The sequence below is a fragment of the Molothrus ater genome, chromosome 1 (genome assembly GCF_012460135.2).
Source record: "Molothrus ater isolate BHLD 08-10-18 breed brown headed cowbird chromosome 1, BPBGC_Mater_1.1, whole genome shotgun sequence".
Classification (NCBI taxonomy): Eukaryota; Metazoa; Chordata; class Aves; order Passeriformes; family Icteridae; genus Molothrus; species Molothrus ater.
In genome coordinates, this window is record NC_050478.2 from 18,704,261 (window position 1) to 18,718,868 (window position 14,608).

General features: G+C 39.0%; 1 protein-coding gene across 2 annotated transcripts in view; it reads left to right on the forward strand.

The window, feature by feature from the left end:
* Window positions 1–6,238, forward strand: part of PIP4K2A (phosphatidylinositol-5-phosphate 4-kinase type 2 alpha) — a 107,605-nt gene extending 101,367 nt beyond the window's left edge. For both annotated transcript variants that reach the window (XM_036406312.2, XM_036406314.2), the window contains 3 exons: window positions 716–959; window positions 2,082–2,185; window positions 3,920–6,238. In XM_036406312.2, coding sequence (XP_036262205.1) covers window positions 716–959; window positions 2,082–2,185; window positions 3,920–4,000 — 429 coding nt within the window. In that variant the 3' untranslated portion in view covers window positions 4,001–6,238. The remainder of the gene's footprint in view (window positions 1–715; window positions 960–2,081; window positions 2,186–3,919) is intronic.
* The last annotated feature ends 8,370 nt before the right edge of the window (window positions 6,239–14,608 follow it).

A 14,608-nucleotide genomic window follows, 5' to 3' on the forward strand; every position in this document is an offset into this window, starting at 1 on the left:
TGTCTTCAGGGTGTGAAACTTCACAGCTTTCCACTGCAAGAATATTTGAATGTATTTTTATGATTCTTTAATAAGACTTAAAAGGGATTTAGAGTATGGGTTCAGCATCAGATCATAGCATGCTCTACACCTGATAGCACAGAGGCTGCTCTGGACACTGAGCAGTGACAGAGCAGTCCCCACCTCAAGTGCTGGGTGTGGTTTTGGGCACCACAACATAAGGAAGCTGTCCAAGGAGGCCAGAGAGGATGGTGCCCCAGCACCAAGCCTGGCAGAGTTCAAGAAGCATTTGCTCAATATTCTCAGGCACATGGTGTGACCCCTGGGGATGTTTCTGTACAGCAGGGCCAAGAGTTGCACTTGATGGTCCTTGAGGGTCACTTCCAACCCAGGCTATTCTATCAATCTAAGTGAAACATGAGTCAGCAGTAACAATTACTGGCTTGCAGGCACCCTGGTCTTCACTACTCACAGATTTTTTTTTTTCCCTGAGGCTTTTGGAAGAGTGGGCTACAGAATAAGTTTCAAGTAATTTCTGTGCTGCTAATACATTTTAGTAAAATCAGGTATCTCTTTGCCAGCTTTATCACTTAATCTTCCCTTTTGCTCTCTCTCAGAATTGTCTTAGAATTTTTTCTCAATTTGTGACACCTTTTTGTAAGTGGAGCTTATGTTTTTCAGCAATATTGATAGAATGCTTTTTATCACTTTCTAGTTCCTTGCTCAGTTAAAACTCATGGACTACAGCTTGCTGGTTGGAATTCATGATGTTGAAAGAGCTGAACAGGAAGAAGTAGAGTGTGAAGAGAATGATGGAGAAGAGGAAGGTGAAAGTGATGGGACCCACCCTATTGGAACCCCTCCAGACAGTCCAGGAAATACACTGAACAGCTCACTGCCTTTGGCTCCAGGGGAATTTGACCCAGCTATTGATGTTTATGGAATAAAATCCCATGAAAGTAAGCAGTAAGAAATATTTCTATGTTAAGGTGGTTTGATCCTTGCATCAGAATTCTAAAGTCCTCACAACCATGTAAAGGCAAATGTAAACTGAAAAACCAGTCGACTATGTGGAAAAGGAAATTTGCTCTTTGGTGGCAGCAGAAAGAAGAAGATTTCCATAATGCTTAGCTATTCTGGTTCACCAGTTCTTCAGCATTTAATTCATGGTGTTTTCATCCCTTTCAGAAAGTCTTGTAACTATAATTGGTCTTTTCTGGCAGATAACACTGTTAAACACAGTGTAAAAAGAATGAGAAAAGCAGTGTTCCAAGTTATATTTCTTTTTTTTGGTTGCTTTTTGAAAATTTGTGCAGTCAGACCCAATTTCTGTGTTGCAACTAAGAAAGTCTTCATAAGGAGTATGTAAGAAGCTTGAAACTGAGTTTAATGTTAGTGTATAAAATTAAGTATAACTGGGTACCTGTGGCAGTTCAATACAGGACAGTTACCTTTTCTTTTTGTTTATAAGCATTGACATGGATAAATGCATGGTTTGATTCATAAAGAAAATATGATCTTTGTTGCACCAAGAGAAGTTTAGGTTAGATGTCAGGAAAAAGTTCTTCACTGAAAGTGTGGTTGGGCACTGGAATTGTCTGCCCAGGGACATGGTGGAGTCACCATCCCTGGACATGTTTAAAAAAGGACTGGACATGGCACTCGGTGCCTTGTTTTAGTTGATGAGGAGGTGTTAGGTCATAGGTTGGACTTGATGATCTCAAAGGTCTTTTCCAGCCTTTTATTCTGTAATTCTTTGTTGACACAGAAGCATTACCTTTCATATAAAACTTCATATTTTTTCCACAAAGATGAAATCCACATTACCTTAACTGAGCAATAATTTCTATTTCTGTATGCTAACTTTTTATTTTACACTCATTTAGGGGATTTCGCATTATATATGAGTGCAGTTTAACTCTTAATTAAGGACAGCTTGAGCTTGTGCTTTTTACACATCTTGATTATGACTGACATTGACCTGTCTTAGCTGCTGATTGAGTTGTACCAAGTCTCCTTTGTTAGAACTCATTGTTAAGATGTTTCAGAAGTCCTTCTTACTGCCTGTTTGCTGTTGGCAGATGCTCCCAGGAAGGAGGTGTACTTCATGGCCATTATTGACATTCTTACTCATTATGATGCAAAAAAGAAAGCTGCCCATGCTGCAAAGACAGTAAAGCATGGGGTAAGTATCTGGGTTGGTTTCTTCCTCTTACTCCATTTATATTGCTGTGTTTTTGTTTAGTGCTCTGATACTGGACAGTTCAGTAAAGCTAGGGAGAGGGGAAATAAATCCTACATTACATACTGAGAGTGGAACTCCTTTTTCAGCTGTGTGCACAGCTTTCTCACCCACAAAGAACTCTAGTGAGATGCTTTTTAAGACTTTCTCCTAACTTTGTGAGATGCACCTTATTCTTGCAAACAAAGCTGTTCACCACTCTATGAAAGCTGTCATGAATCTAATTTCAGATGCAGGGCCCTAGTGATGGTTTCATTGTTTGGTACAGCCTGCTGAAAGTTACTTCTTCAACATATTACATGGCTCACTCTAGAAGACTTCTTCAGAAAAAAAAGTGCAATTTACAAAATCAGGCATGAAAATTTCGTTTACATATTAAATACTCAGAGACTGTTCAGTGAAGGCTTCTGCTTGACTGCCATTATTTAATTTTGACTGAAATTACTGCTTAGCAGCAAACACCAAAGAACCGTGGTGAAACAGCCCAGTCTTCCAGATTTATTATTTATGTCTACTATTATCACTCCTGTGGTGATTTAACATTCAAATTTCATAAATTTCTTAAAAAAGAGCATATTCATTCATGAGGCTTAAATCCCTCCTGTGTCTAAGTGTCTAAAGGGTCAGGGCATTGTGAGAAATTTTAGGCAAAGGGCTCTGGGCTTTTTAGTTACAGTAGAGAATGATATGACCTACAAAGGCCTGTAGGAGGTATTTTTTTGTCTCTCTAAAGCAATGCTCTCATTACTCTCTGCTTTCTGGGCAGCTTAAAGTTGATGCAGACCATATGCAGCCATTATCTGGCAATTATTACTGAACTTTGAAAGTAGCAGAAAACTTTAAAAACTCACACTTCTGGCTTAAATAACAGATAGAAATATATTGTGAGTAACAGCTATGATTATTGAAGCTGATTGTGATTAGAACTTTTTGCAGAACATTACTTTCATGTATTCATTTTGTGTATTTCTCTGTCTCCACCCTGAGCCACGTGACACTGAAGTTCATTCATTAATTGCATGCATGCAACTTGCCTCTTTTCTAAAACAGGAAAAAGATAAATAAAATGTGGGTAAGGCTCTGAAAAACTCAAATAAAAATATTAATGAAATCATTACTTCATTGAAATAACAATTGTATGGCTTATTCAGTGAGTCCAGATTTAAATGCATAAACATTGAAAAAGTGTTACTCTTACCATGTATTTCAAACCAGGCTGTGTAGCATTCAGATAACAGTATGTGTTACACAACTGTTGACATGTCAGATGTAAGTATGGCAATTCAGTCTTCTCTGTATGAAGGCACTGCTGCTCTAGGGACCAGAATCTGCTTGTGAATCACTGGGTAGCATGGCTAATGTGCTGTAAAAATTCATATAGAAGACTGAAGTACAATCAGTAAATTGTAGTAAAGAGAAGCATGGAAAGTAAAAAGAAAAATTTTCAGAAATGGAAGATAGCTGTCACAGGGGTGAGTACTGATTATCAGTGTCCTCCTGTGAAGCCTTAAAAGGCACCACTAAGATTCTGCTTGAGGGTCACAATTTACAGTTTGCGTTTCTAGTCTCTGGTTCTGAAAACTGCACATGAAATTTATTAACATTTTCAATGACAAAAGCATCAACTAAAACACTGGTTTTTCCTTCTTTCTCCTCTTGTCCCAATTCTCTGTATAGGCTGGTGCAGAAATTTCAACTGTTAATCCAGAACAGTATTCAAAGCGCTTCTTGGACTTTATTGCCAACATCTTGACGTAACCTATCATGTTACATAGGACAGACACCAGACCTGGGGACAGCAGCAATGGCTACAAGTGTAGGGAAAAAAGGAACTCAGAGAAGCACTCATCTTACAGAAAGCAACCCCTTTGTTTACATCTGCTGGCAAAGATGACTGAAGTGGGGTGGAGTACTCGCTTTAACAGCTGCCTGATATTCCCAGCATAGTTCTAGCTATTTCTGACTCTTTTGTGTGTGCAAAAAAAAAAATTTAAAATAATTTAAATAAATAGAACAGCTTACTCAGAGTGCACTGTGACAGTAATACTCTGATGCTACCAGCTGAAATGGAATAAATGAGCAAAGAGGTGTGGGGTGGGGGTGGGGAAGAGTAAATGCATGTTAAATCTACAATATTGATATCAAACTGTAAACTGTGGATCAGTTTATATTTTGAAAAAAGATACATGACAGTATTCTTCATGATGATGATGATGATGATGGTGATAATAATGAAGACCTTACTGCGAATGTTACACTTACACCCTGCACACTGGCACTCCTTAAAAACACAGCTGCAACAGCCCTTGGTGCCGGAGGCTTTTCCCATTTGGTTCCTAGCAGTTGGGTTTTGTCCTTTTCTTTCCTCCCTCTCTTTTTTGTCTTCTTTTTCAGCACATTGCATCAGGAAGTTCAGCCTCTCAGACATCTGAGAGCTGGCATCTCTTACCTTACAAAGAGCTAACATAATTCATGCTATGTGTACATTTTTGCTATAGTAAACTTACATTAAGGGAAAACTTTGCTTATTTCTCTTTGTTACCTGAAGTTTTCATTTGTTTTATATTCTTGCAATATAGGAACTAATAATGTTACAAGTGTAAAAGTAGCTTATCTGAAGAAGTGCATAGTTTTGGGCAATAGTAGCTCCATCTTCTACCCATCCTGAAAGATGTGCACACTGATAGAAATTCCATTCCCTTGTAATTTACTGGGAATTTGAAGTTTAAATGCTTATGTTGTACTGTTGAAATAGCAGTATTTTATTATAGATTATCCCTTGAAAAATGAACCCTGAATTTTACTGTTTACATTATTAGGAAAGCAGGGATATTTCTGAATTTCAGAGCCGTGTACAAAATAAGACTTTTGAGTTTACATGTAAAGTTATTTTGCAGTACAAATGAAGTAATGTTTGTCATCTTCCAAGAGGTAATATGCAGTAGTGTACTAAAGTGAATGTCTCGCTCACCTCCATGATAGACTCTTTTACAATAAAATGCGAAAGGATATTTTGGAGGGATTTTTCCCAAGGTTGTCTTTCAGCATCAAAATGACCTGTCCTACCATTTACTCAATTTTGATTGTATAGTACATTGCCTGAAACTGTGCTGATCATGTTTAACTTGTTTAAAATTTTTAAACAACATTGTATTCCTTCTCCTCTTGTATTTTTCCCTGAAAGACTCCATGCTTGAAAGAGACAAATTTACATATGCTTAAAAGTTTATCTACTTATACACTGTGCTAAAGCTGTGCCTTTAAAATTTCTTTATTGAAATTGTTAGATTTTGTAGGCAACATAAGAGAAGTCAAATCTCCCTCTCATCATTTCTAACTGGGATCAGGAGTGCCAGCATGCCTTCTCCATAACCAGTGTCAGTGCTGCTCAGCCTGCAACTCTGCATAACCTTGTGTTGTGGTTCACTTCAGAGGAGCCCCTGCAACAGCAGCCCCTTAATTACACTTCCAGTGGCCAAAGGCAATACTATCCCTGTTGCTGTGTACTAATTTTTCTTCCTTTCCCCAACCTTTCCCACAGGGATTTTCGTTATGTTTGACTTAGTGATGTCTGCAGCACTGTAATGTATGTGTATACTTTTGTATTGTATGTATTTAAATAAGTTGGTACTGTGGCTTGATTTTATTTTTTTTCTCCTCTCCTTAAACACCCTGGTTGTCTATGTTCTCACCCAAGTTTCGTTTTCTGAAGCTTCTGAAGGTATGAGGCCACAGGGAGACCCTGGAGTAAAAAGAAGGTACTCAGAGTACATATTTAATTGCGGCCAACGAGTGTACATTTTAGACCCTTTTAGACATTTACAACAAAGCATTCTTTTTGTCTGTGTAGCATTTTTGTCACTCACTCTTGTTGATAAACTGTTTATTTGGACAGGGCAAGGAAGACTCATTATTGTGTATGTTAGTGCTTAGATTACACTCCAAACATGAGCAAGGCTTTATAAAATAAAGCACTTTGATGACTCACTAGGTAAATCCTTTGTTCTTGTGTTTCACCTGTGGTTTTAATTGCTTACAGATGAATTTTGGATGTTAAATGCCTGTATCACAAAGGAAAAAAAGTAAGACAAAATTTAAACTTGAGATTTTTTCACTAGATTTTAAGATGCTTCTTCTGTGCTTACTTTAAGGGGCTTGAAACATTTAGTCTCTGGGGTTTTGGGCTGAGACTGGCTCTGAGAGCAAACACTGAGGTTTGTAATTGGCAAATCTGTGGTCTAAATCCTAGTATTAATAACAAAACAGCAAGATCATCCATGATAGTTAATTGATAGAAGGATTGGCAGAACTTCTTTAGCTATGATCTTATACTAAACCAAACATTTTAAAAATGTTTTGGAATAAGTCCAAACTTTCATGGGAAGGAGGGAGGGATTTCTATTCTGGAATTTCAAGACACTGATTGTTGGGGCTTTCAGTGCATGATACAGCCTGTGCTACACATTGTGGGCAAATGGCAGAAAAGTGTCCTTTTGTCTTTGTTCTGACTTAACTTTTAATTATTTTAATACATTTGTCACTTTCTGGTTTTTTCAGTTTATTGCACAGATGTAGCAAAACAATATTTTTGGCAGTATTACATGTAAACTACATGTCTGAATTAATGATAAAGTAGATATACCCCAGAGACAAGGTGGCTGAGGAGCTATTCTATTAAAAGTAGGTGAAATGATAGAGACTGGAGAGATTCAGCTCCTTAATTACTCACTTAATGATGTCTCTGGTAATCTGAGGTTGCACTTCACACAGCTGCTGCAGCTGCTGAGAGTTTGGTGTGAGCACGGTGCTCAAGGAATGCTGCTCAGATTACGTGGACCATTAGCCACAGTGGGCAGCAAGCAGCTGCAGGACCCTGCCTTTAGCAGAAGTGTGTACATGGCAATGTGTAAGAAAATGTTGTCTTTCCTGAAGGTAGTGATGATATTCCACATAGGAGATCCAGCTGGCTTGTCACTGCAAGGACTGCAACAAAATAAAGAATTAAATTTAAAATTCTTGAACAATAATTTTCTATGTCAACTATATAACCTAAATATATAATCTGAATTTCCTGCTCCCTCCCTTGTGCGCACTTCTTTTCCAAAGTAATACTAGTTAGCAAGTCCCTGCATCAAGTGGGACCATTGCATTCTGATGCAGAGCCTGCCTTTATCCAGTGTCTGCTCTCTATATGTGCTGTCCTTTTGGTTTCTCTCAAATTCATGTATTTAATAGGGGAAAATACAAAAATAGAGAGCAGTTAACTTAAAGGAGAAATCTGTTTCATCTCTGTCCTGATTTCTCTATGGCAGGAACTGTTTCTGGCAGTCAGCATATCCCTTACAATGCCAAGTGACAAAGGCCTTGTGTGTGAGGTGAAATCATTAAAAATTGCTTTATTAAAACTCTTAAAGAACAGGTCTGGAGAGGACTTGAAAAGGTAATTATAGTCTGTCCCAGAGCAGTTCAGCTGTAAATAAACATTGGTGAGAATAGGGTTAATCTTTTCCAGGGAGCTACTTCCATGACTTCCCTGTGCTATCTCGTCCCATGCCTCACCAGCTCTATCATTGCAAAGATTTTTTTTCTAAAATCTTACCTGACTACATTACTGTGCTTTAAGCTCATTAATATTTGTTCTATCTACAGTGGACTCTTAAGAACAGTTTATTCTCTTCCTCTTCCAGTTTCTCTTAATGTGATCCTGCCACTGTGTACTGAACAATGTAAATATTAGCTTTTGCACATTTTAAATTGAATATTCCCTCTCTTATTTAACAAAATTATCAGAATGGTTTGAGCAAAGCAGAATGGCCTATTCCATTTCTGTAATGCCTAATTAAAAAAAAAAAGTTAAAATGGTGCTTCTTGAATTTATGTTTTGAGAATTTCATAGCCATTCATTTACCATCTACTAAAAAAATTGTCATAATTGCTGTGTGCACAAAGTACAGTTTCAAAATGAGCACAGCTAAGCCTTGGCTGTAGTTGTGGCTATAACTGCAATAAAATACTGCTTTTCGTTTTTCCCAAACTAAAGAATATCATGATCTTAGCTTTTTCTCATCACATTCCCTTTTCACAGCTTCCTGTCTCATCTCCATTAGTGATAATCAAATAAAATTATTATTTGGCCATAAGTATTAAGGTACAAAAAATACTTCTTGCAAGGTGGCATGAATTCATTCTTACCCAGTACTCTGAATATTTTTAGGCATTTTAGTTATTCCAAATATGCTTCAAGATCATAAAATGCTTCTACTTTGTTTCAACTCAATCTGATTCATTCGTAGTGACTCATTTTATTTAGCAATGTGTGTCCTATTGGAATAAATGGTGTTTGTGTAAGAACCTTGTGTTTTGAAGAGGTTTAGCCCTTCCACACAAGCCTGGAAGGTAATTTAACTCATTACATTTCTGGTATTTCACCTTCCCCAAGGCCAAAGCACTCTACTTTCTTTTCAGTTTTATGTATTTTTAAGTGGATGCATAAAGCTATTTTGTTACAAGAATATCTCAGTCACTCTAATGTTTAGAGTGCATGCGTCCTACCAAGGCAGAGGGAAGGGCTCTTCCCTCTTCCAGTGGCTGGGCTGGCAACAATTCTGGTTTGTCTTCCATCACCTGAGGATAACAGGGTCACATTTGATTCAGTTTAAGAGAAAGTCCTCTGTTCCTGAGAGGTGCCTGTTTATCCCAACACCTTGGATTCAAGTGATACAAAAAGAATCCTTTCTGCCAAAGAGGTCTGATTAATTAGTGCCTATTTCCACCAGGCATGTTATCCTAAATTACACTTTACACTTTACACAAGATGGGTCAGGTCCCCATCTTCTTTCACACTGTGGAATTGCGTAACAAAACCAAGTAAGTCTTAGAAATTTATTTGTACATCAGCTGCACCAGAGACTTTTTATTTAAGATGTTAAAATATCAAATTGTACTGTGCAATGATGATCATCTCTTCATAGGGTAGACTGGAAAGAATCTGCTTTTAGTTAAGCAGTGACAGGCATGCTCACCTGCTTAGTGCTGCTCTGCAGCTTCAGTCAGCCAAGATCTGTGTGGCAGGAATTGCAGTGTTTGATCTGATTACACTGTGAAGTGCTCTGGAGCAGAAGTTTGCAAGCTGTGTTTCACATGCCACAGGCTGCAGCATCTCTGTGTTTGGCTGCTCTTTCCCCCCAGGATGCAGGAGAGTGAGATGGCACTGAGTCAGTTGAAGGAGACAAAGCTGAGTGTGTTTGTGGCCTTGAAACTGCACCCAGCAGTACAATGATGCTATTGGAGGTCCTGGTCTGGAGGGAGGAAAACGTGTTTTCCTGTACAACACACTCACTGGTCACAGCCAGCACAGCTTCATGAGAGGAAAGTCCTGCTTATCCAACCTGATTTCCTTTTGTGACAAGGTAACCCATGGGGCTGATCAACGGGAGCCAGTTGGTGTAATGAGATTTTTGGATTTCAGTAAAGCTTTCAATGCTGTCTCTCACAGAGCCCTTCTGCACGAGATGTCCAGCTCAGAGCTGGATAAACACATCATGTGATGGGTGAGCAGCTGGCTCACGGGTCAGGCACAAAGGGTTACAGAGAATGGAGTGACATCAGAGTGGTGACCTGTCACTAGGGGAGTTCCACAGATGCAGTAACGAGGGTTTAGGGTAAGAGGAGAGCACAAACCAAAAAACCTTTTCTGAAGTGGCAAGAGAGGCCTAGTACTGAGGCTAGTAAAGAAATAAAGCTGAGAATAAGAAACAAAATACAAAGAAGCAGCACTGGGTTTGGCATTATCTGCTTCTGCTCTGGGGTCAGGGAGGACAGTCCCTTATGGGAGTAGAGAAAAATCTCAGACCATAAAGATTATGATGCAAAAGGAAAGGCATAAATTACTATGTTGACAACACCATAAAAGCATTTTACAATAATTACCTTCTCACCCAAAATAATGGGAAGAGTGCTATGGTGTAAGATTGGAAGTAGATCAGTAGAGCAAATCAGAGAGAACTGATCAGCCTAGAGAGGAAATGGTAGCAACCCTAAAAAAAACCCTAGACCCACAGCATATTTAAAAGCAATGCAGTAAAAGGTTGAAGGAGATACCCCTGTAAAACATAATTAAACTGCTGGACTTGGGTCATACTATAGTATGCTGATAAAGAAAAGACTGAGCAGGAAGATGGCTACATGGAACATTTCCATCATCAAAATAGGCTCTTTCAGTGACCCAAACCAGTCTGTGGAAATGCTTTGTTTGGATGGGATGTTCTTTGGACAGAAACATTTCCTCATGCCCTGTGTAGCTTCATCTCCCCCCATCTTAACTCAGCCTCTTCATCAGACACAGCCCCACAAACACTTTGTGGCTTCCTTCAGAGTACTGAGTTGTCTGGCCTGACACAATTGTTTTCATGGGCACGTTTGGGCAAGGGAGAGCTGATAGAGGAGAGGAACAGTGTCTTCAGATGAGAAGATGGGTTTGAAAAGGCTGTCATTCTCTTAAGGTCCACTGGGAAGCAGCTCTTCCTTTCAAGTATTGGGAATTAGCTTTGAAGCCTCAGTTCAGCCTTTAAGGTAGCAAACAGGGCTCTGACTTGCCTGCTTGGGGAAGGTGCATCAGGTGTCTCATCAATTCATTGGATGATGCTGCAGTGGAGGAGCAGATCACAGCTCATACCCTAGAAGTCACCTAGTCTGATATATACATAGCAGCTGAAGGCTCATGCTTTGAATGTGTGTTTATTCTGAAAAAATTAGAATACAAATGTTTTAAATTAAAAAATGCTCTCCTGAAATGGGGTTCTGTACTTAAGAACATCCAGAGAAGAGTTGCTGTCATATATTTTTTTGTGCTGGTGAACAGGGCTCATTATCCAGACCCTCTCCAGAGGCACAGTGGACCACTGAGCAACTGTACATTTACTACCAAGATTATTACTGAAACAGCATTTGTTGGATTCTTGACAAACATGGCTTCACAGAAGAGAAAGAATTTACAGAACTAATCAAATTCCATTACATGCTCAAACAAAAAAAAAAAAAAAAAGCTTTTTCAAACAAAGAAACAAAGCAGGTTGCACCCTAGTAAGAACAAGTATGCATCTGCAATTTAGAGCAAGAGGCTAGGAAACATTACACAGTGAACCGTGGCTGACCACAGATACCCAGAAGGTGAAGGCTGAAGATGATCTTGAAACAGCCAAGCTTTATGCTGTTAAATGCTTTATAGATCAAAATTATCAGCTTGAATTAATCCATGCTTTATAGGCAGACAGTGTGAAAAATGCAGCTGGGACATAATAGGATCAGAGGAACCAAAGTCAGGGAGTAAATGAGTGGCACAAGCTGTGAGTAGAACAGAAACCCTGCTGGGACCCTGCTCAGAGAGAATTGTGCTTGCTGGAGCTCGTGGGCATCAGAGCAGGTGTAGCTTTTGCAAGGCAGCCCCAGCCCACACAAATACAGAGGCTGTGTCTGGGAGGAAGGAATGCTTGGAAAGAAAGTCCCTGTACTCAAGCTTGCGATGTTTCCAAGCGCACATTTTGTCATTACATAGGGCAGCTAAAGAAGGGAGGTTGCATATGAGAGTTAAGGGACTTGCCAGCTCCTAGAAACATAATGTCACAGCCAAGCATAACCAGAGGGCTGCATTTCACAGTTTCTCCTGAAGATAAAAGGTGGAAAAGTTCAGATAGTTCAAAGAAACCAGGCAAGGATCACATACTAACATATTTCCGGACCTTTTCAGGGTTTTTTGACCAATGTTTGGGTTTAGGTCTTTCATATAATACAGATATTTCCATGGAGTCTCAACTAGGAAATTAGTTTTAGATGTTAACAGCCAAACTGTTTCTAATTCTAATTGTTGCTTTTTGCTAAACAAAGTAATTTTAAACAGACCTCCTACATGGCTTAATGTGGTTTTTAAGCAAGCTGCTCACAAAAACTTCTTTAGCCCCTTCTTGTTTATTCCACAAATCAAAATGTTGCCTTCCAGACTAATTCACAGCCTGGAGTGCACTGCTCTGGTTTTTAATCAGAATAATAGAAAATGGTCTCATCAACTTCCTTTGCACTGCCCCCTGTGCAGTCACAATGAGGTCTGGCTTTAGCTATGAGTTTCCTATAGCAAAGATATACCATGGTACAAAGCAAGTTGTACTATTTCTGAAGTTCACTCTGTCAAGCACATGTTATTCCTTCAAATTATTCACTTTGGAACATATTCAACACATCAAAAGAAATCCAGAGGCATTTGAAATATTTTCTAACTTACAAATAACTTGAGTTGGAAATTATAACTTGATGCAAAGCCCAGGAAAGACTCCATCTAAATTCAATAGTTATTGAACCAGGTTTTTCAAGCATAACCTTTTCATCATCCATGACTCACACAAATTAGTCCTGTGAAACTAAAAGGTGTTGCTGTTTTAACTGTGCCAGCATAAACTTGTATTTCCAGTCTTTCTTACCATGGATTTAGATACATCTTGGTAAAAGTAGCCCGTACCCCAGTACTTCCTTACGATGCTTGTTGGAGTTATTCTGCTTTGTACCAGCATAAGGTGTATTATGGTTCTTGTACTAAAAGCTTTGCAGCATAACTGCAGCTTTAAAAGGAGAGTCAAACTTCTCACCAAAAGGTTTACTGAGTATAACTATATTAAGTATAATGACTTAGCAAGACAGATGTTTGAGCAGACCTTCTGAACAGAATCTTCAGACCCGTTTGCCTAATGCTCTTGTAGTACTTAACAGCCAGCTCAAACATCCTTTCAACTGTCAAATAAATTCCCACAGACCAGATGAGAGCAGAACAAATCCAGCTCCAGCACACACACAGAGTAGTGCTAGTTTTCCTACAGTGTAATTAGTACCATGCAGCTTCTCTATGCAACAGGAGAACTCTCTGCCCTAACCAAGGGAAGGGAAAGCAAGCTCGCACTGTGTTAGACTTCTCAATTCCAAAAGATACTTAAATACATAATTTGAAACACAAGCATGACCATTTCAACTCTAAGTTGACTGAAATGGTGTAGTAAGATGATGCTCTTCAGCTTTTGTTGCTACAGAACCTTCCATGAGGAGTAAGACATGACAGAAGTTTGATTTAAACCAGACACAAAAGCTTTAATGAAATAAAAACATGGAAGCAATATTTCTTTCACAAATATATAATATTAACTGATTTTTCTCAAAACCTTTTCAATACTACTCATTTTTGGCTGAGAAAGAAATACCACAAAATCAACTCAAAATAGTTCTATTGGAAAAAAACATTGGAGAGCAATTTAAGTCCTAACAATGCACATGTCAGCTTGCACCACTGAAGAACCTATTCCTTTGATAAGCATCTTATCTGTAACGTAGACCTTTGTTAAAGAACTCCTCCTCCAACTTCCAACACTGCTAGATATGGAAGAACCTGCCCTGATGTTCTGCTGACTTTCCTTCTGTCTTGCTCTGGTAAAGATGGAAAGAGTACCAGCAGACTAATAATTACAGTTACATTTATGAAAATATTTTGGAACAAGAGCCTTGACAGTTATAAACATCAAACTGTTTTGCTCACCAAGTTTCATCATGCAAATGAACAAAGAAGGTGGGAGGGGAGCAGAAGAGAAATGAAGGGTGACAGCTGCTAATGTACTTGGATGTCACACACCAGTGGATGTTGTTAAAGAGCAGAATGGTGTCAATTCCCATTTTTGCAGCTATGGCACACCCCTTTATTCATGCAACACATGATACACAATTATCCGACAGAGGTCACGGGAGTCAGCTATCCCTTTCATCTCATTCACATCAATTAGAAAAATATGCCAAGGTTCATTGGGATTGATTTTTTTTTTTTTTTTTTTTTTTTTTTTTTTTTAATGGCGGTTAAGGGACTGATCCTTGACTCCAGAAGTTCATAGCCTACTATCATATCCTCAGGGTAAGCGTGGAGGCTGCAAACAGGAAGAAATATGCAGCTGTTCTGGTAAAAAAGTGAAAAAAATAGATACCTTTGGTGTATGTGCCAAGGAAAGGTTTTTAAAGATGCCCTGGAAGTCACTCTAGAGAGAAGCAACAAGGGCAAAGAAAAAGGATGTTCATGGCCTGACTTGATTTTAAGGCAGCAATTTCACCACCCACAATCAGCTGTTTGTAGGGTAGAAGCACCATTTGTGCTTGTTCTGGGACAGGTCCCAGCTATTGTGCCCAGAAAATCCATCTGCAGCAACAGTATTAGCTGTGAGTGCATATTTCCCAACGTGGTGACATTCCTTCTGCCCTCTGCCTTTTGTTTGGGCTTTAACCTTGTGACCAGTGCAAATCTGTCAGCACCAATGCAACACACAGGAGCAGCTGGAAGCTGTTGTGCAG